The sequence below is a fragment of the Gekko japonicus genome, unplaced genomic scaffold (genome assembly GCF_001447785.1).
Source record: "Gekko japonicus isolate JY-2015 unplaced genomic scaffold, Gekko_japonicus_V1.1 scaffold2836, whole genome shotgun sequence".
In the NCBI taxonomy this organism is placed as follows: Eukaryota; Metazoa; Chordata; class Lepidosauria; order Squamata; family Gekkonidae; genus Gekko; species Gekko japonicus.
In genome coordinates this window covers 192,937-213,620 of record NW_015161489.1, presented here as the reverse complement: position 1 = coordinate 213,620, position 20,684 = coordinate 192,937, and the positions used below count along the sequence as shown (strand labels likewise).

The 20,684-nt window shown below is 50.1% G+C and overlaps 1 protein-coding gene across 1 annotated transcript in view; it reads left to right on the top strand.

The window, feature by feature from the left end:
- Window positions 1-3,227: 3,227 nt before the first annotated feature.
- The window catches only part of LOC107125722 (A.superbus venom factor 1-like), a gene marked incomplete at its 5' end in the record, with an annotated part of 47,282 nt that continues 29,825 nt past the window's right edge, over window positions 3,228-20,684 (top strand). Inside the window, 9 exon segments of the mRNA XM_015429175.1 lie at window positions 3,228-3,440; window positions 7,294-7,357; window positions 8,029-8,115; window positions 11,051-11,254; window positions 12,378-12,453; window positions 14,731-14,830; window positions 14,832-14,894; window positions 17,036-17,131; window positions 18,988-19,138. Coding sequence (XP_015284661.1) covers window positions 3,228-3,440; window positions 7,294-7,357; window positions 8,029-8,115; window positions 11,051-11,254; window positions 12,378-12,453; window positions 14,731-14,830; window positions 14,832-14,894; window positions 17,036-17,131; window positions 18,988-19,138 — 1,054 coding nt within the window.

Here is a 20,684-nt window from a genome sequence, read left to right as displayed (position 1 = left end):
TCTTTTTCTACGAAATGATCCCTGGTTAACAGTAACAATGGTGAGGCATTTGTCGACCAGGCTGAAAAAGATGGTCTGCATCTCATTTTCAACGCTAAAGACAGAGCCACCTTCAGATCAGCAGTGTGGAATAGAGTTCAACCTTATTTAAAGATTTGTTTCATCTTACCAGAGAAGTCAGCCCTTGCCTACATCCAGATGTGTTCTTGAGGCTTTCCCACACAGTCAGCATCGACCTACAATCCTCGAGCTAGGAATCCAAATACCAGTTAGTGGGTCTTTTCCAAGACCACCATGGAGCTTTAAGAGGGTGAACTGGAAAGATTTCAGTGAAGATCTGGATAGGTGTCTCAGATGGGTCCCTCCAACACATAACTACTGCTGATTCGTTGGAGCTGTTATATCTATGTCCAAAAGGCACATTCCTTGAGGATATCTGAAAGAATATATTCCAGGCTGGAACGAGCAGAGCGAGAGGCTGTATCAAGATTTCCTCAACAGCAAAGACCCAGAAGTAGCAGATGAACTACTCCGTGAACTTGACACTGTACATAGACAAAAATGGACCAAACCAACTGCAAATTTGGGTTTCAGGCATTCCAGTAGGAAAGCTTGGAGCCTGTTGAAAAAACTAGGCCCAAGCCCACCTGGAGGTAACATCAAATTGGGGAGCTGCCCAACTGGTATCCCTATCCAGAACTCCGAAGGATGGAGATTTTACAATCAGGATAAAAAAATAATTCTGAAGTTTGCTTATGCTGATGACATGGCAATTGCAGTAAGGCACAAATCAATTGATAGGGCTGAGGGAATACTGACTAGGGACCTCGGAATTTTGGCTGACTACTGCCATAAGTAGCGGAGCTGCGGTGGCTCAAGTGGTTAGGCTGAACTGAAGGCGTGGAAGGTCGGTAGTTCAGCAGTTTGAGACCCGAGTGTGCCACACGACGGAGTGAGCTCCCGTCCATAGTTCCAGCTCCTGCCATCCTAGCAGTTCGAAAGCAAGAAATTGCAAGTAGATAAATAGGTACCACTTCGGTGGGAAGGGAACAGCGTTCCGTGCGCCTTGGTGTTCAGTCATGCCGGCCACGTGACCACGGAAACATCTTCGGACAGCGCTGGCTCTTTGGCTTTGAAACGGAGATGAGCACCGCAACCCTAGAGTCGGACTCGACTGGCTTTCGAGCAAGGGAACCTTTACCTTTACTTTACTACCATAAGTGGTAGCTTATCCCAAGTCCAGGAAAAAACGGAATGCTCCTGTTTCCATCTCAATAACAATCTTGCCAATCGTGAACTGCATGTCTACCTTAATGGCACCCAGCTTACACACAACGATACACCTAAGTACCTTGGCATTACCCTGGAGAGGTCCTTGAGCCATGAATTCCATCTTACCAATGCCGCAGTGAAAATATGCACACGAAACGACATTCTCCAGAAATTGTGTGGTACAACTTGGTATGCATTGGCTACAACACTTGGATGCTCAGCTTTATGATTGGTGTACAGATGGGGAGCCTGTGTGGGGAAGCTGACTGGTAAAGATTTTGGTTGGACTGGTAAATTTCAGAAGTTCCACTCTGAAGCTATAGTTTCACTTTCGCTGATGCTGGTTATGTTAACAGCTGTCATAGGTGCCTATTGGCCAGTATGCATAAATTCAGCAGCTAACTTCCTCTGCAATCCCTGAAGAAGAGACTTTTCCAGAAAAATGTTATTGGTAAAATGAAGAGGGGAAAAATAGTTGGGCAGTGTGCCTGATGCACGGTGCCTGATGAGCGGTGGCACATGGCGTTAAAAAGCCTGCAGGTTAATCTAGCCGAACTGCTGACGGCAGTTCGAGTCCCACCGCGGCCGGGGTGAGCTCCCGGCCCTTTGTCCCAGCTCCCGCCCACCCAGCGGTCCGAAAGCCTGCACAGGCAAGTAGGTAAATGGGTACCTGCTCCTTACGAGCGGGGGGCACCTTTCCTCAGTGATCGTTGTTAAAAAGCAGCGGTAATGGTGTGGAATCGATGAAGATGAGGCGAAAGATGGCGGTGAAGCGACGAGCGGCGAGTCAGAGAACGAAGACCAGTGCCTGAGAGCATGACGTTGCAACGAAGACTGGAGCCAATTGGATAAAGAGTCGAGATGCTTCGTTCGAGTTCTGTGGGAGCCATCTCCTGGAAAAGGACCACTACTGCAGAAAAATCCGTACTTCAATACTGGACACCTTCGCCCTCGAGGAAAGAACCACCATCGAATCCACCGCCGAATCCAAGAAAGATCCTGCTGTTAGGTGCCTACTTAGGGGGAAAAAAATACCCTCCCCTCACCATTGTACTCCCAGCTTAGATAGAAATTGTGTGTCTGTAAAACCGCTCTGAGCCTCATGGATAGGGCGGTATATAAATTGCAAATGTAATGTAAAATGTAATGTAATGTCATGATGCACAAAAGCAGAAACAAGATGAACAAAGTATTTGAGCTTCATTTTCATTATCTGGCCTTCCAGGGAACAGTCAGGGTTGATTTCTTTGAGGATTGACTGATTTGTTCTTCTTGCAGTCCAAGGGACTCTCAAGAGTCTTCTCCAGCACCATAGTTCAAAAGAATCTATTCTTTGGCGCTCGGCCTTCCTTATAGTCCAGCTCTCGCAGCCATACATGACTACTGGGAATACCATTGCTTTGACCATGCGGACTTTTGTTGGCAGGGTGATGTCTCTACTTTTTATCATGCTGTTTAGGTTCGCCATCGCTTTCCTCCCAAGGAGCAGGCGTCTTTTAATTTCATGGCTGCTGTCACAGTCTGCGGTGATCTGGGATCCCAGGAACGTGAAGTCTGTCACTACTTCCACGACTTCCCCTTCTATTTACCTTTACCTATGTCTGGCATATTTCCCTGCAGATTTAAACCGATTTCTAGAGGGAGCAAAACATAAGCAGAAAAGAAGGGAGGGGAGCGATAGGGACACACAAGCCATGAAAACGAGAATTTGGAAGAGCCCAGAGGGGCGGACTTACTTGTTGATGGAATGTTCAGTTTGCAGACAAGCACATTTGTACCACCAAGTGGGTTCACGTTACCATGGAAGGATCCTGGCACGACCCCCGGAAAAACGCAATGTCTCTCTTCAACCTAAGATGTAATTTGTTTAAATTGGGGAGTGAAGGCCCTCCACAGCTTACTTCTCCCATATTTTCCAAGAGGTTGGCTCACCACTTTCCCCTCCTTCTCGGCAGGTGCGGGTAGAACTGGTCCACAACCCTGCTTTCTGCAGTGCTTCCACTGCCAAGGAAAGATACAGGCAGGTTTTCACCATCAAGGGCCTGTCCTCCAAGGCGCTGCCGTTCGTGATCGTCCCTCTCCAGCTAGGACTCCACGACATCGAGGTCAAAGGGGCTGTCTTTGGCCAGTATGTGTCGGACGGTGTGAAGAAGAAGCTGAAAGTTGTGGTACGTATGAAGTCGGGGCCTCTGATGCCTCTTGGAGAAAGAAAGGCTGAAATGAGCCATCTTCTAGAAAATTCTGTTAATGAGTGCGTTCCACCTTCCCTCATCCAGTAATCCTTGCAGAAGGGCAGCCCAGCCTTGGAATGCTGCCTCAACTAGGGCAGCAAAAACTACGGTCAAATCTGCTTTTTTCTTTCCCACCGGTGTCCCAGCCTTCTGACTCCATCTTAAAAAATAAATAAATCTACATTTGCTTTAGTTTTCACACTTCAACGGTGCAAGTATACTTTCGCATGTCTGCATATGTTTATCGCCCTCTCATGGCGGCTCCATTGTAATTGCGCCTCTGCACTGCTTTAAATGAATCTTCTCCAAACAACATTCAAACAAGCATCGAGACAGACGATGTCACAGGAGCACGAAACTAATTTAAAAATGCAAATGCAGATTCGACCTATGTTATGCCTCAATGGTTGTTGGTGAAGTCTAGTGTAGCCAAAAATACATGTGTAAATGCATTGTGTATGTAAAATAATATTGGACAATAAGAGTTATTTCTTTCTTTTTAATTTCTGTTAAATATTATAACTGTTAGAAAATGTAAGGATATATCTTCTTGTAGGGAGGTATATAAATAAGTGTTAAACGATGCAAAGATACTGTAAAATAACGAAATAAAAAGATTTACAAAAAAAAAAAAAAGAGAAAGAAAGGCTGAAATGAGCCATCTACTAGAAAATTCTGTTAATGAGTGCATTCCACCTTCCCTCATCCAGTAATCCTTGCAGAAGGGCAGCCCAGTCTTGGAATGCTGCCTCAACTAGGGCAGCAAAAACTACGGTCAGATCTGCATTTGTCTTTCCCACCGGTGTCCCAGCCTTCTGACTCCGTCTTAAAAAATATCTACATTTGCTTTAGTTTTCACACTTCAACGGTGCAAGTATACTTTCGCATGTCTGCATATGTTTATCGCCCTCTCATGGCGGCTCCATTGTAATTGCGCCTCTGCACTGCTTTAAATGAATCTTCTCCAAACAACATTCAAACAAGCATCGAGACAGACGATGTCACAGGAGCACGAAACTAATTTAAAAATGCAAATGCAGATTCGACCTATGTTATGCCTCAATGGTTGTTGGTGAAGTCTAGTGTAGCCGCTCACTCTAGGGTTGCCAAGTCCATCTTCCACCCCCAGCGGGGGACTTTGGGGGTGGTCTTGGAGGGGGCGGGGCACCCCCGACGTGACGACATGATGGCGTCACGTTGGGGACGTCCGCCGCCGCCCCCCACCCGCCGTGCGCCGGATCTCCAGAAACAGCAGTTCCCTGCACTTAAAGGGGCCGGCGTTTCCCTTTTAAATGCAGGAACCGGTGTTTCCCCTTTAAGAGCAGCTGCAGCTCCCTTTTAAGAGCACGAAGCTTGGCATTTCCTTGCAAGCAGGAGCTGGCGTTTCCCCTTTAAGAGCAGACGCGTTTCCCTTTTAAGAGCACAAAGTTTGGCATTTCCTTGGGAGGAAACACAGGCTTGGGAGGAAAGACGGGTTTCACACACTTAAAGGGAGAGAGAGGGGTGGGTGTGGGTGTTGGGGGTAGGGCATCCCCTGCCAGCCATCTGGACAGCAGCGGGTAGAACCCCCCCAAAATGGGGGACCCCCGGCAAACTGGGGGGTTTGGCAACCCTAGCTCACTCCGTATTTGTTTAACACCTCCCCCCCCCATGGGCCTCAGGTCCCCCTGTCTTTGGAGGTATGCTAGTTCCCAGACTGTGTAGGGTTGCCAATCCCTGGGTAAGTTTCCCCCCCCCCCGCCCCCAGTTGGCAGTCCTCCCTCCCCCCCATGGGCCTCAGTTCCCCCTGTCTTTGGAGGTATGCTAGTTCCCAGACTGTGTAGGGTTGCCAATCCCTGGGTAAGGCCTGGAGATGAAGAGCTAATCTCCAGACTACAGAAATGAGATGATTTGTAGAAAATGGCAGGTTTGGAGGGTAGACTCTACCTTTCCCAGACCTCACCTTCAGGCTTCTTCCCAAATGTCCAGAAAGTTCCCAATCCAGAATTGGCAACCCGATGCCATGAGGCCTCACCCCAAGAACTAGTACTGGCCCTGACCTCCACCTGTGCAGAGCAGGGAATGGAGGAAAGTCTCTCTCTCTTTCTCTCTCTCTCTCTCTCTCTCTCTCTCTCTCTCTCTCTCTCTCTCTCTCATTTGGATATCTTTTCCAAGGACAGCTGTGCCAGAGCTTGTGACTGACCCAAGGTCACACCAGCAGCTGCATATGGAGGAGTGGGGAGTCAAACCCGGTTCTCCCAGATTAGAGTCCGCGCACTTCACCACTACACCAAACTGGCTCTTTTGCAAGCAGAACTTGGGTTTTGCAAGCAGAACTTGGGGAAGGAGGCTTTGGGGAGGAGCAAGACCCCAAAAGGGTCTCATTCCACTTAGTTTACCTTCCAAAGCTGCCATTTTCTCCGGAGAAGTTTGGAGATCAGGTGTAATCCTGGGAGGTCTCCAGGCCTCACCCAGAGGCTTGCAGCTCTGCCCTCAGCTTGCTGGGCCCTTTCTTTACAGCTTCCCTGTAAAATGAAATGTCGACTTTCAGAGCGCTGCAAACTGAGGTGGAATCTGCATTGGTACTTTTCACTGCTTTGGCTACACTCTCGCTCCGTCTCCAAAAAAGATGTCCACGTCTCTTTAGGTTTCGCTCTCCACTGTTATAATTTCTGCTGTCTGCATTGTTTTATTGCCCTGTGGTTTCTGCTCCGTCATGATTGTGTGGCTTCTCTCCGGCTCAAATGGATGTGCTTAAAAGCACTCTAAGCCCTCCACCCCCCAAAAAAGTGCTACTCGGAGGCTTATCTGCTTTGTTTACCTTCTGACAGCACATAGAGGGATGTACGAAACTTTTCCCTTGCTTGACAAACTAAGAGTGAATGATTTGATCTTGTTTTGTGATTTTTATATTGCCTGAAAAGTTAGAGAAAGATCCCTTCTACATACATACATACATACATACATTCTGCAAACTAAACACCCAGTCTTTACAGTTTTTTGGCTATTTTGGCTATTTTTGCTTTCTTGTTTAAACCAAAAACTGGGCAAAACTGAAAGCTGAGAACATCCTTCTCTTTGAATGTAAAGAGAAGTTTATAGCTTGTTGGCTTGTTGCCTTAAGTAATTTATTGCCTTGTGAAAAGCGAACGGGTGCCTGCAAACGCCGGTCGTGCTAGAGAAGAGGGAGAACAGCAAGCAGGGGAAAAAATAGCAGATCGAAAAAAGCATCACACATAAAGAAAGACAGCATCAAGACTGCTGTAAAAATGAAATGCAGATTCGGCCTGAAATATTCGACTTTTCAGAGCCACCAGGGGGTACTACAGTGCCTCTTATGGACATGAGCGCCAGATCCTAACCGGGAGGACCTGAAGCGAATGGGAATCCATGGAGCGGATTAATATCTCCTCCCACGTCGTGTTCAGGCAGTAACGGAACCACGTAACTGAAGTGGTTGCACCAGAAATGAGATCTGATGCTCTTTGCTTGCATCGCCCTGTTGCTGTTTTGAGTCTCTCACTGCCACCATGCCAAGTCTTAGCAGCAGTGAATGCGTGAAGCTGCCTGACACTGAATCGGACGCTTGGGTCCCTCAAAGTCAGTACTGTCTACCTAGACTGGCTGTGGCCCTCCGGGATCTCAGGCAGAGGTCTCTCCAGGGTCTTAGGCTGAGGTCTTTCACATCATGTCAAACCTGGAGATGCTGCCGGGGATTGGACCCAGGACCTTCTGCATGCCAAGCAGATGCTCTACCCCTGAGCCACTGGCCCCAGGTGGACGATGGTTCTTATTTTTTCTTTCCTACCAGCCCGAAGGGATGTTGCAAAAGTTTACGACAGTCATTGAGTTGGATCCCGCTGCAAAAGGAGTCAGTGAGTAACAGATCCCTTCTTTAGCACTTCTCTTTTGACCTTTTTTTTTGGGGGGGGGAGAGTCCCATGAAGCGCTTTTTCAACATCCAGTCTTTTCGCTGTCTTAACCTTTCAAGGCAAAGCGGGATGCTCCCTCTAAGCTGTGGAGTCTGGTGAGCAAAAATTCAGCTTTGTGAGCTACTGCCATGAAAGCTGTGAGCCAGCGGTTTGGCTGCTGCATAAATGAGTCTGCTCTGGAGCCCTCCTTCCTGAGCTAAGACAAAAATGTGTGCGCTGGAGGCTAAAAAAATGTGAGCTAGCTCACACTAACTCAGCTTAGAGAGAACACTGCTCTGGAGCCATCCTTCATGAGCTAAGACAAAAATGTGTGCGCTGGAGGCTAAAAAACTGTGAGCTAGCTCACACTAACTCAGCATGGTGGCAGGCCACACCACATGTCTGGTGGGCTCTGCTTGACCAGATGGCTCACACATGGTGAAGGCCTGTCTTATGCTGATACTGTTCCTCTTTTTAGACAGTCTTTCTTTGGGTATGAGTCCATCCATGCATGAACTCCTCACGGGCTCCAGAGAAACACTGGCCAACATCCCAAACGAAGGTGCATCTGTAAAGCTGGCGGATGGCTGTGTTTCTGTCTCTTACAGCCGTCCTGTTTCCCCTCCTTTTCCCAGATGGAGTCCAGGATGAGAAGATTGTCGCCAGACCTATCGACGACAAGGTCCCCGACTCGGAAACCGTGACCCAACTCACCATCCAAGGCAAGAATCAGCTGCTTTAAAATATGGGACCCATAGGGCCACAGGGGAGGAAATAACTAGGGCTGTGTCAGGTTCCACAGCAAGTCACTCTTCACACACGTTTCGTAAGAAGCGTTATGCTTTATTAGTGTACAAGACTGGTACCACGTCCACAGGATTATTGTTAGGAATAACTAGAAGGTGGGAACATCCCAATACATATAGCTGCGCAAGGCCATTAGCTAAGCAAATGAACTTTGAGCACGCGGGCGGGAAGACTCCCGGCGGAGATTACATAATGAGCGGGAGAGTCTCATGGTTTACTGAGAGCAGAAAAAGTCACACCAAATGTGGACCCCAAGCCCTCCCTGCTTCACAAGGCCAGACTGATAACGGCGTCTAGTTCCCACGGCCTCCCTGGCATGTTGACGGCAAGCTGCTGAGCTGCAAGCAAGGCGGGAACAGGAAAGGGTAGACTACACAGATATGGCAGCTAGCTGACAGGTTGCCAACCTCCAGGTGGGGCCTGGATAGCAGAATTAAAACTGGTCTCCAGACAACTGAGACCACTTCCCCTGTGGAGGTCACTTCACCCTTGTTTGGGGGGATGAACTCAGCCAGGGATGGTCTCCTGCTGAGGCCCGTCTCTTCACCAGACCCTGCCTTCCCCATGCTCCATGCCCCAAATCCCAGCCTCAAGTTGGCAAGGCGAAAACAGTTGTTCAGTCACACAGTCGAGTCTGACTCTTTGTGACCCCGTGGACCACATCACTCCTGTCTTCCGGCGCCCTTCAGTCTTCCCCAGCATCAGGGTCTTCTTCTCCAGTGAGGGCTCCCTTCTCACTTGGTGGCCAAAGTATTTTTTTTTATTTAAAAGCTTTATTCCCTCTCCTAAAAAGGAGAGATATTTCTCTTAATTAGAAAAAGGGAGGGTATATAGTGGGATCAAGAGAAAGCTGAGTGATGTTTTAACTAGTATATTAATCTGTTAGTAATATTAAAGTTTTCTTCTTTGGCTTCTTCAGTGTGTTGTCAAACTTCTTTCTTCAAACCGGTTAAACACATTATCTATGTTAATATATTAGTAGTGTCCCAGTGGTGCTCTGTTAGTAAAGTCTTTTCAAACGCTTTTCGAACCGATCTTCTAAGGGCTGGCTTCGCCTCCTAATTCAAGAAGGAGCTTCTTCCGCTTACTTTTCTCCGGCTTCTCATCTCCTCTTCCGGGTTGCTGTTTTCTCTGTTTACAAACTGTAAATGCTTGCTCTGTCGTGTCTTTTCAGAAGGTCTTAGGCTTTGAGAATGGATTTATCCTTTTTCCATCTTTCGATTAAGTTTAAAACGCTGCCACTCTCTTAGCCAGACCTTTCCTCCGCAGCTGTTGACTTTTAAAAGTGCTTTTGAGGGCACTTTCTCGCTTGTCACAGTTCAGTTCATTTCTCACAGTTCCCAGTCAAGGTCACAGTCACTCGCAATCTAATTGTACATCAGTGTTTTAAAAGTCAAGCCCCAACGGGAGTTTCTAGAATTATAAGCCCGCTTCTCCTTGCATGAAGTCTTCAAAAAGGGGGACAGCCTTCTTGTACGGATGCTTTTTGCCAGTCCTACAAAAGACACATTATGCAGCTAACATTCATGGACGGAGGACTCCTGTCATTCTCAAAGCTGCATGGAATGAATATTGATACCTGACTAGGATGAAATAATGATACACTATGCACTTCACTAAATGATGACCATAAATAGAACACATTAGTGTGCTAAAAGGTTTTTGTGGTGTATATTTATTTGTTACTAGGCTCACCTGGAGGATGGCAAACCTCCAAGTTTGGGCAGTGGTGAGGGGAAATCACCAGCTGAATCCTAAATTTTGCCAACCTAGGGGTGCCGGTACTGGAGGCGTATCTCTTCTGGTCCACCATGGCATAAGCAAAGGCAGATGGAGGCCGCTTGGTGCTTGGAGCCAGCTGGGCTTTAATGCCACACGCTGAGGCTTCCCAGTCTCTAGATGGGGGTCTCTGGAGACCTCCCAGAATTACAGCGGATCTCCAGGCGACAGAGATCGATTTCCCTGGAGAAGATGGTGGCTTTGGAAGGTGGACTCTATGGTATTACACCCTGCTGAAGTTCCTCCCACAACCTTCCCCGGGCTTCCCCAAATCTCAGGGATTTCCCAACCCAGAGCTTTCAACCCTATGTATGCCTCGGGCACCCCTGTATCTAAGGAGCCCACACTGCGGGGTGGGTGTTTAAGGAGGCTTAGAACATTGTTAAGAGCAGGGCTTTTTTTGTAGAAAAAGGCCAGCAGGAACTCATTAGCATAACAGGCCACACCGAACAGCAGAAACTCATTAGCATATTAGGCCACACCCCTGATAGCACAACTTATTGGCATATTAGGCCACACACCCCATGTTACCAGACGTGTGCTCATCAAGCCACACCCACCTTTTGCTTCTTATTCTGTTTACCTTGTTTGTTGTCCAAACCCAGGGCCTTTTTTTGTTGCAGGAACTCCTTTGCATGTTAGGCCACCCCCCCCTAATGTAGCCAATCCTGATGAGTTTCTACTGCTGGGTGTGGCCTGTTATGCTAATGAGTTCCTGCTGGGTGTGGCCAACTTGGGAGCCAGCCGGAACTCCGTTCCTGTGCGTTCCTGCCCCAAAATAGCCCTGGTTAAGAGAACGAAAATCCCAGCTGAACCGATTCATCTGGCACGGTTGTCTTCATTTGGGCGACGGTGGGCCAGTCACCGGCACCTTGAAATGGATCCCACGAAGGTGATTCTAACATGACCCAAAGAAGGTGGCGGTGGTGAAACAAATTCACAAGTGGAAACGTGGCAGTCCAGCAAAGAACTGTGGCTCCTCGCCATCATGGAAGCGTGCCGTCTCAACCCACCAGTCCCCCTGTCTTTCTGCCCACATGCCCACTTTCTGGGTTTTTTTTTTCCGGCCAGGGAACCCCGTGGCCCAGATTGTCGAAGACTCCATCGACGGGGCCAAACTGGACCATCTCATCATCACCCCTTCCGGCTGCGGGGAGCAGAACATGATCAGACTGACTCCAACAGTTATCGCCACCCACTATCTTGACGCTACCGACCAGTGGGAGAAGCTTGGGGTGGACCGCCGGTCTGCTGCGGTCAAGCAGATCATGCAAGGTGAGGACCACAGGGGGGGCTCATCAGACTAGGGTGGGGAGTCCCCAACCTCTTTGAGACTGTGCCACCACAAAATGGCTGCCGTAGGAGGTGGTGCCAGCCACAAAATGGCCGTCACGGGAGGCGGAGCCATGCACAGAAACACAGGGGGAGACCAAGTGCAGGGGAGGAGAAGGTTATATACAGGGGTCATTTCCTGCAGGAGCACACAGGAGCGGAGCTCCGGCAGTAAAGAGCCCAGGGGGTGGGCACATGCAACAAGCCCCGCCCCCTGCTCCCAGCAGCCCCAGGTCACAAGGAGCAAGAAGCAGCCAGGTAAGCTGCCCCCCTCGGCCCAAAACAGTCCAGTGGCACCTTTAAGACCAAGTTTTATTCAGGTACAAGCTCTCCCTCCTCTGCAAGGACAGATCTGCACGTTCGTCCCCCCCCCATAGCGAGCAATCCAAAACAGTCCAGTGGAGCCTGAGTGGAGGGTGTTGCCTTCTGACACACTTCCGGTGATGTCAGGAGGTGTGGCATATGCAAATTAGGTATGCTAATGAGTTATGCTAATGAGCTCCTGCACCTCTTTTTCTACGAAATGACCCCTGGATATATATATATATTTAAAATGCTCTGGGAAAGAGGAATAAGAGAATAAAACCAACATTGTGGTGATTTTAAACTGCACAGCCAATCAAAACTCCCGTGGGCAACAATGTTCCCTCTAAGATGTGGAGTCCTGTGAGCAAGAACTCTACTTTGTGAGCTACTGTCATGAAAGCTGTGAGCGAGCGATTTGGCTGCTTCATAATTTAGTTTGCTCTGGAGCCCTCCTTCCTGAACGAAGACAAAAATGGGTGAGCTGGAGGCTAAGCAACTGTGGGCTGGCTCACACTCACTCAGCTTAGAGGGAACTCTGGCTGACCAATCAGAGGCCCGACTGGGCTAAAAACACTTGGCAGGCTCCAGGAGAGGTCCTAGTGTCACCGTGTTGGGGGCCCCTGGACTAGGCCTCCCTGCCAGCTCAGGAAATGAGCACGGCAGGGGGAGAGGCGTTGATTCCGCCTGCCGAGAGACACGCTTCGGAAAAAAGCTGGCCCACGATCCCATCATCGCTGTCCGCTGCCTCCTCTTTTCCCAGGTTATATACAGGAACTGGCGTACAAGAAAGCAGACTACTCCTACGCTTCCTCTAGCACACACCCGTCTAGCACCTGGTAAGTGCGGCTGCGCCCAATCCGGTGGCAAACTGGCATTCTGATGGCCCAGGTCAGGGGTAGCGGCAAAACCATGCCAGCCTGCTGGGAGGAACTGCAGGCTCTCCTTCACAGATGCTGCCCTTCCCGCCTCTTGCATGGGATCATCAGCGTCTCCTTCTGGACTGGCAACGAAGCATAGGTAGCCGCCGCACATAGGCGTAGAGTTCAGGGGGGCGGAGGGGCGGGGGCTACCTCCGAAATTTTCCGGGGGGGTCTCAGCCTCCCCCGGGGCTTGAAGAGAAGCCTTTTCATTCCGCCATCCGTAGACCTGAGGGACCGCGATCCCTTCCCTGTGCCTATTCCGAGTCCCGCAGCCTTCCCGCCTCTTGCATGGGATCATCAGCGTCTCCTTCTGGACTGGCAACGAAGCATAGGTAGCCGCCGCATCCAAAGTGGCCTGTTCTGTTTTGCTTCTTTCTCTGCAGGTGGGCTCGCCGGTCCTCAGGTGGGGACGGGGGATTCCCTGATCTCACAGGCTCCCGCCCGCAGGGCCAACCTGAGGTTCTTTTCCACCCTGGGCGGGGCTACCTTCTGGCGCCCCCCCCACCGTGTGCGCGCCCAATTATGGGCGTTGCCAACCTCCCGGCGGAGTCTAGCTTGGCTGCATCTGTCCATCCATCCTGAGCCCCGGCACCTCTCTGTTTAGCCAGCCCTAGATTGACTGCCACCACCCTCTTTCTCTCTCTCCTCCCTGTGCTTCTGCCTTGAGCCCCGGCACCTCTCTCCTCCCCTCCCTCCGAGCCCACCTGCTCGCCCGGCGCGCCTCTGATGCACCACCAATGCCTCTCCGCCTCCTGGGGAGGCACAGTTCAGCGCCCCATCCAGGTCCTGCCGCCCCATCCAGGTCCAGGCGCTCTAGGCAAATGCCTAGTTCGCCTAGCGGGTGAGCCGGCCCTGCCCGTCTGCTGCCGGCCAGTTGGCCAGTGAGGGAAGCCCCGCCCACCACAGCAACCAACGGGGGGGCACCCCTCTCCCTCCCCACCCGCGAGATTTAAAGGGCCCTCCAGCTGTTCAGCGGGGAGCACGTGGCCCCCTTTAAATCTCGCAGGAGGGGAGGGAGAGGGGAGGCCAACGGCCCCACGCCTGAACTCCAAGCAGTGAATTCGCCACTTGGGAGTTCAGGCGTGTGCAGCGCCCGCTTACAGGAACAATTTAAAATCAAATGGTTTTTGCAGGCAGGCACTGTCGGCACCTTCCAAGGGGCTGCATCCCCAACGCGATGGTGTCACTTTTGCGTGATGTCATTGAATTGGGGCATCCCTGCCTCCTCCTGGAACACCCCCCAAGCCCCCCCCCCGCTGGTGACAAGTTAATGTTTTGATGGTGGTGGGAATTGCTGTCAAGTGGCAGACAGCCCTTTAGGGTGGGGTGCAATGTTCCCTCTAAGCTGTGGAGCCCTGTGAGCAAAAATTCTACTTTGTGAGCTACTGGCACTAAAGTTGTGAGCAAGCAATTTGACTACTGCATAAATTAGTTTGCTCTGGAGCCCTCCTGCCTGAGCTGAGACAAAAATGTGTGAGCCGGAGGCTAAAAAACCGTGAGCCGGCTCACACTGACTCAGCTTAGAGGGAACACTGCCTGGGAGCCCTGTCTGCAGGCCAGGTAGGGTTGCCAGCCTCCAGGTGGTCGCTGGAGATCTCCTGGGATTGCAACACATCTCCAGGCGACAGAGATCAGTTCCCCCGGAGGGAGTGGCACCGTTGGTGGGTGGACTGAGTGGCATTCTGCCCTGCTGAGGTCCCCTGTCAAACAACAAATATATACACTGCAAAAACGTTCTTTATAAGTTAAAGGGTTCTGTATGTTCCATCTTATAAAGTGCATTGTGTATTATTCATAATATTCTAAAACAGGTAGATATATTCATTACATGCAATATCAACATTAGTAATCAGTTTGTACGATCTAATAGCTACCAGTCAATTGACATCCTTTTTACACAATCAACCCCCAACGGGAGTTTCTAGAATTGTACACCCGCTTCTCCTTGCTTGAAAGTCTTCTAAAGGGGGGAGTTTCCTTTTGTGGTTACCTTGAAGTTTAAATTGATGTTTGTTGCTGGTCCTACAAAAGGCCCATTAAGCAGCTGACAACCATAGACGGAGAGCTCCTGTCTTTCTCAAGGCTGCCCTGGTCAGGCATGGCAGGGTGATCAGTGGGCGGATGGGAGCGCCATGGCTTGTTCTACCCTGAGAAAGTGGAGCCGGCTGGGCTGACGCACCACCTTCCCTTCAGGCTAACGGCCTACGTCGCAAAGGTCTTTGCCATGGCTAAGCCTATCGAGACAAACATCGATGCCAAGGTCATCTGCGGAGCTGTGAAATGGCTGATTCTGGGAAAAGCAAAAGCCGGATGGAATGTTCCAGGAAGACTCCCCGGTGTTCAGCAGACCTATGCAGGTATGCGTGATGTCAGCGGTGAATGTTGCTTGTCCTGGTTAAGTCCAGATTCCCAGTTCCAAAAAATACAGCACAAGAATGGCTGTTATGTGTTTGAGCCAATGTTGCTCGTGAGGCCTTAGCCTTCCAGTTTGGTGTCGTGGTTAAGTGCGCTGACTCTAATCTGGGAGAACCGGGTTTGATTCCCCACTCCTCCACTTGCACCTGCTGATGTGACCTTGGGTCAGTCATAAAGTTCTTTCAGAGCAGTCCTCTTAAGGGCAGTTTCTGTCAGATCTCTCAAAGCCCCACCAACCTCACAGGGTGTCTGTTGTGGGGAGGGGAGGGGAAGGGATTGTAAGCCGCTCTGAGACTCCTTCGAGTAGTGAAAGGTGGGGGATAAATCCAATCTCTTCTTCTCTTCTACTTCTTGAGGCTGAGAGAACTGCTGTGAGAGAACTGCTCTTGAGAGAACAGCTCTGAGAGAACTGTGGCTGACCCAAGGTCACCTGGCAGGCGACAAGTACAGGAGTGATGAATCAAACCCAGTTCTCCCGATTAGAATCAATAAGAACAGTGCTATAAACTGTTGAGTGCCGAATTACATAATTCAAGTCTTTGTCTTCTGAACATGGGATGTATTCTGTTTTCCTGGCAGGCCAGCACCAGTTTGGGAGGGCATTGAAAGCCCCTCTCCTGTCAGGTAGCCCTGTCACGGATCTGGAATGTGGAGGGGTGCCCTCCTCCTCCTCGTTCTCAGCTCTTCCCTGTCCAGCTACTGTGTGCTATCTTACGCTTGACCTTGCGGAGGCTCCAGCTGCATTTCACTCGGCTGGGAAAGTTAACGGTTTTTCTGCTTTGCCCGCTTGTCAGCTTGATTTTGCCCGTGTGCGTGAGTTATATCCATTGGCTTATGCACACAGGGGGGGAATGTCTGATTTTACTATAAGTCTGAGGCCCTTATGCTGACGGCCATTCCTGACACAAGCTGTACACGTGTTCTTTAGTTCTGATTCCACTAATAAACAGTTAACTTCTTATGAAGCTCTGTGTGGTGTGAACTGACTAGGGAACCTGACAACAGTTTTTGCCCAAGAGTGCCATGGGGAAGGGGCCTCAGTGGGAGAGCCTCTGCTTGGCATGCAGAAGGTCCCAGGTTCAGTCCCCGGCATCTCCACTTAAATAGATTGGATAGCAGGTGTTACAAAGCCCCTCTGCCTGGGTCCCTGGAAAGCCACTCCCCGTGACAATACCCATCTCAACAGACCAAGGTCTGACTCGGTATAGCGCAGTTTCACCTGTGTGTTTTCCTTTTGGCTGAAAGGTCCTGAGTAATTCTGTTGCCACTGTTGCTGCCAGTTGGTCATGCGCTTAACTGACCCCACCAAAAAAAGGATGGAGGGGGGGTGCTCTCGTGGGCAGACTGCCGCCAGTTTCAGCCACTTAAAAGAGATTGTAGGCTCTGTCATGATCTGGGCTGTGCCACCAGAGGCCTAATAGGCCCAGGGAGCCTGGCTAGCAGTAGGACAGGCTGGGCCTACAACTCTCAGAAGCCCCTGAGAGGTTTTGGAGCCAAAATTGACCAATAGGAAAAGAGGAGGGCTTGGAATAAAAGATCTGGGGCAGCAGGAAAAGCTGTTCTTCTTCCCAGAGGGCAGAGCCAGAAGGAAGGCTGCTGCAGGGAAGAGACCCTCATCCTGAGGGAAAGGTGAGTAGTCTAGTGCCACTTGGAATAGTGAGCTAGGGACAGTATATGCTTAGACGCGTTAGGGCATTTGGTTTCTTTTCTTTTCACCCACTTACTGTTATATTTCTGCACCTTGTTGTTTGACCTCCTATAAAATAAACCTTTTCCTTGTTTCACTCTGCCTGGTCCTCACGCCTGTTATTCGGCCAAAAGGGAGGTCTGAAGGTCTTGAGAGGGTGCTCTGGGCCTTCTCAAGGGAACCTCAATCCAGAGTGGTGGCAGCGTCAGGTGACACCCCCACCTGAGCCGTGACAGGCCCTCCTTGAACTGCTGAGTGTTGGCTTCTGATCTACTGTCTCTGGCTTTCTGTGCTGATGCTTCTTTTGAGGTGCCTGCACCGTCACTGTTCTTGGGGCCTTAGGAGTTTTTGTTTGAATTAATACTCCATTAAAGGGCTGTTTCCCCATCTTCCTAGGGAGGCTATAATGGCGCGGAACCAGAGGCATCCTTAACAGCCTTCGTCCTGGTGGCCCTGCTGGAGTCCAGAGAAATCTGCAGACAACAAATCAACGTAAGTGCCTGTGCTCAATGCCTCTAGGGATGCAGCCACGCCCCAGCCATTCCCCCTGCCATGCCCTTGCTATATACTGATATCGAGGCAGTGTTTCAACAAGTGATTTCTTTATCCGCCTCGTAACACACAACAACAACACTCAAAGAACAATCCGACTTTATACATTTTGAACTAGCGAGGCCACACTCCCTAGTACAGTAATGTCCAATCACAATAGAGAGCTTAGGACCAATGGGATTTGTTCCTGCCAAAAGTCAGAGTCTTCCCGGATTGACAGTGACCAATCCGACTGCAGACTTTAGCATCCTAAGAGTCTATGGAGCTTGTGTCTGAAGCTCCGGCTAGTTTACTTAGGCAATACAGATAAGCAAATACACAACAGTCCTGTTTTTGCTCCCTGCCCTTCTGGCCGGAAACTTAACAGTAGCCCACCTTACCAGCTCTGGGGTGCATCCTCTGTTCATCTGAGCTGCACTCTGCTGACGTCCTTTTGGTGTGTTACTCATTTCCTCCATGTGTGACGGAAGGTAAGCTGTGGAGGCCATTTTGTGCCTGGCTCCGCCTCCTGCAGCAGCCATTTTGTGGCTGCGCCCACCATACTATGTCTGCATGCCAGTGATGCCTGCAGGCTCAAAAAGGTTGGGGACCCCCCTGCTCTAAAGGAGAGCTGTAAGTTGCAGTCCTAGACTCTCACTGGTTTTGAGAGTTAGGGTGTTACCAAAATGAAGTACAGTTAACTGAGAGCCAGCATGGCAAAACAGAGTGTCGGTCTAGATTCTGGGAGACCCAGGTTTGAATCCCTGCTCTGCCACGGAAGCCTGCTGGGTTACCTTCGGTCAGTCACACACTCTCCAGGTTGTTTGGAAGACAAGAAAACAATGCAGTCCACCTCGGATCCCCATTGGGGAGAAAGGCGAGGTATAAATGAATTAAATAAAGTCATTTGCTAATTCTTCCTCCATTTGTTATTTCCACGCACACACTTGACCCATACATGCATGGGAAGAGGTTTCCGTACACGTGCACTTCTTTGATGGGGAATCACATGTGGGAAAGGGTGCTGAGCACGTTATTCCACACCCTAGCCAGCAGCCAGGGTTGCGACCATGGGGTTCAGTAGACAGAGCCAAAACGCCATCCATCACCCCCCCCCCCCAGAAAGGGGCACAGAGGAATTGGCAAGTTGCTCTCTGGTGATTTGCTGCCTGCGGTAAGAGTGCCTGTTTGCACCCATTGTGCTCTGCTTGGATACTTATTTTAAAAAGTAAATGGTACAAAGGAGCAGCAGGTGGACCCTCCAGAACTTCCCACCACTTGAGAAAGAAGTAGGCCAGAAGTATGGAGATCTGTTTCAAAATCATAGGATCATAGAATCATAGATTGGTCCCTGAAGTCTTCTCCAAGGGTCATTTCCTAGAAAAAGAGGTGCAGGAACATTTGCATGACTCATTTGCGTACGCCACACCCTCTGACAAAGGGCAGGGAGGCCAGTGTTCCTGGGTTCCCCGCCTGATCTTCTCCGCGGGGCACCAGGAAAGGCATTTAAATCCCCCCCCTTCCCCCGAGTTTCTCCATAAAAGCGGAGAGGCCCAGGGGAAGGGGGGAACAGGGACGCAGTCTTCTCTGCGTCTCCTGCCCAATCTTCTCCAGGTGCCCCATGGCTGCAGGCATTTAAACCCCCCCCCAGAGAGGCTCAGGGGAAAGGAGGGGCATGTCTGCCCGCCTCGGGCTGGGAGGCCAGGAATGGTGCAGGCGGGCCAGGACTCCTTACTGCCGGAGTGCCGCTCCGCCCTGCTCCAGCAGGGAAATGACCCCTGCTTCTAACATACAGATCACTTTGCTCCCCTGTGTAGATTTTAGAAAACAGCATCACCAAAGCGGCCGAGTATCTAGCCAAAAAGTACGAGGCGCTGGAAAGGCCCTACACCGTGGCCCTCACCTCGTATGCTTTAGTCCTCGCCGGGAGGCTGGACCATGACAGGGTACTGATGAGAGCATCCACAGGTACGTTCGTTGCCATTTGCGGGTTTCCGAGGGCACGCTGTTCATTCTGGGAGCAGGATGAGAGGAGGGTTTGGGGGGGGGGGCTAGAGAATGTATCAGCTGAGCCAAGCCAAAAGCCGAGCCACTATCTGCTTCCACTCGGCTGCCTGCCGTGTTCAGTGCAGTCCGGGGTCCTCTGTAGGAAAGCAAGAGCAACAGTAGCAAAAAGAAGCAATGACTTACAGGCGCAAAAAGGTGCGCAGAAATCAGGAGCTACCAGGGCTCTTTTTGGTCAGGAACGCACAGGAACAGACTTCCGACTGGCTCCCGAGTTGGCCACGCCCAACAGGGACTCATTAGCATAACAGGCCACACCCAACAGCAGAAACTCATTAGGATTCGCTACTTTAGGGGTGTGTGGCCTAACATGCAAAGGAGTTCCTGCTACAAAAAAAGGCCCTGGGTGTTGACCACAAACAAGGTAAACAGAATAAGAAGCAAAAGGTGGGTGTGGCTGGATGACCACACTTCTGGCAACGTGGGGGTGCGGTTTAATATGCTAATGTGCTGTGCTGTCAAGGGTGTGGCCTAATATGCTAATGCATATCTGCTGTTGGGTTTGGCCTATTATGCTAATGAGTTCCTGCTGGGCTTTTTCTACAAAAAAAGCCCTGGCTAAACCTGGGGCTCCAACTGGTGAAGTAAAACCCCCTCCCTTCACTACAGGTGAGAATGAAGAGGATGAGTGGGGCAGACAGACCGGAAGGGGGGTGGGCCGTTCAGTTCAGTTACAGTTTATTATTACGGTCTTCGACCAGTACATAACAATTTAAAAGACAAATAGAAACCCCCCCAATACTATCCTAGCTGGTTATGAGCCAGTAAAAATCTTAGGAACATAAAAGCTTATACCAGTGATGGCGAACCTTTTAGAGACCGAGTGCCCAAACTGCCACCCAAAACCCACTTATTTATCGCAAAGTGCCGACACGGCAATTTAACCTGAATACTGAGGTTTTACTTTAGAAAAAAACACTCATACATTAACTTAAGATGATCCAAACAAAGTAAGGAAAGCAATCCCAAATGCTTTCATTGACTTAAAATTATTTGGCAGAGAATTCCACACTTTAATGATGGTCTGGGCCTGGCTGGGGCGATGGCACGCGTGCCCACAGAGAGGGCTCTGAGTGCCACCTCTGGCACCCGTGCCATAGGTTTGCCACCACTGGCTTCTAAGTTATACAAAATATAAAGGAAAAAGTAAATCTACAGTTCAAACCTTTTAAACCATTTAAAAAGCCTTTAAGTTTAAAACAATTTTTGATAAAAGTAGAGATATGGCCTGTTTGCCTCACTTTTTGCGTTTCTTATATACCTGGGCGCAGAACCTAGCCACCTGTCTTGATATACGGTGATTCCTATCCGACAACAGGTATTCCAATTTAATTTTGTTTGACCTTCCTGGGAACCTTTCCAGCAGCGGGTCGATGATTTCCTTTCGGCTCGCCATATGGAAAAAGATATACTCCAGAGCAGGGCTTTTTTTGTAGAAAACGTTCAGCAG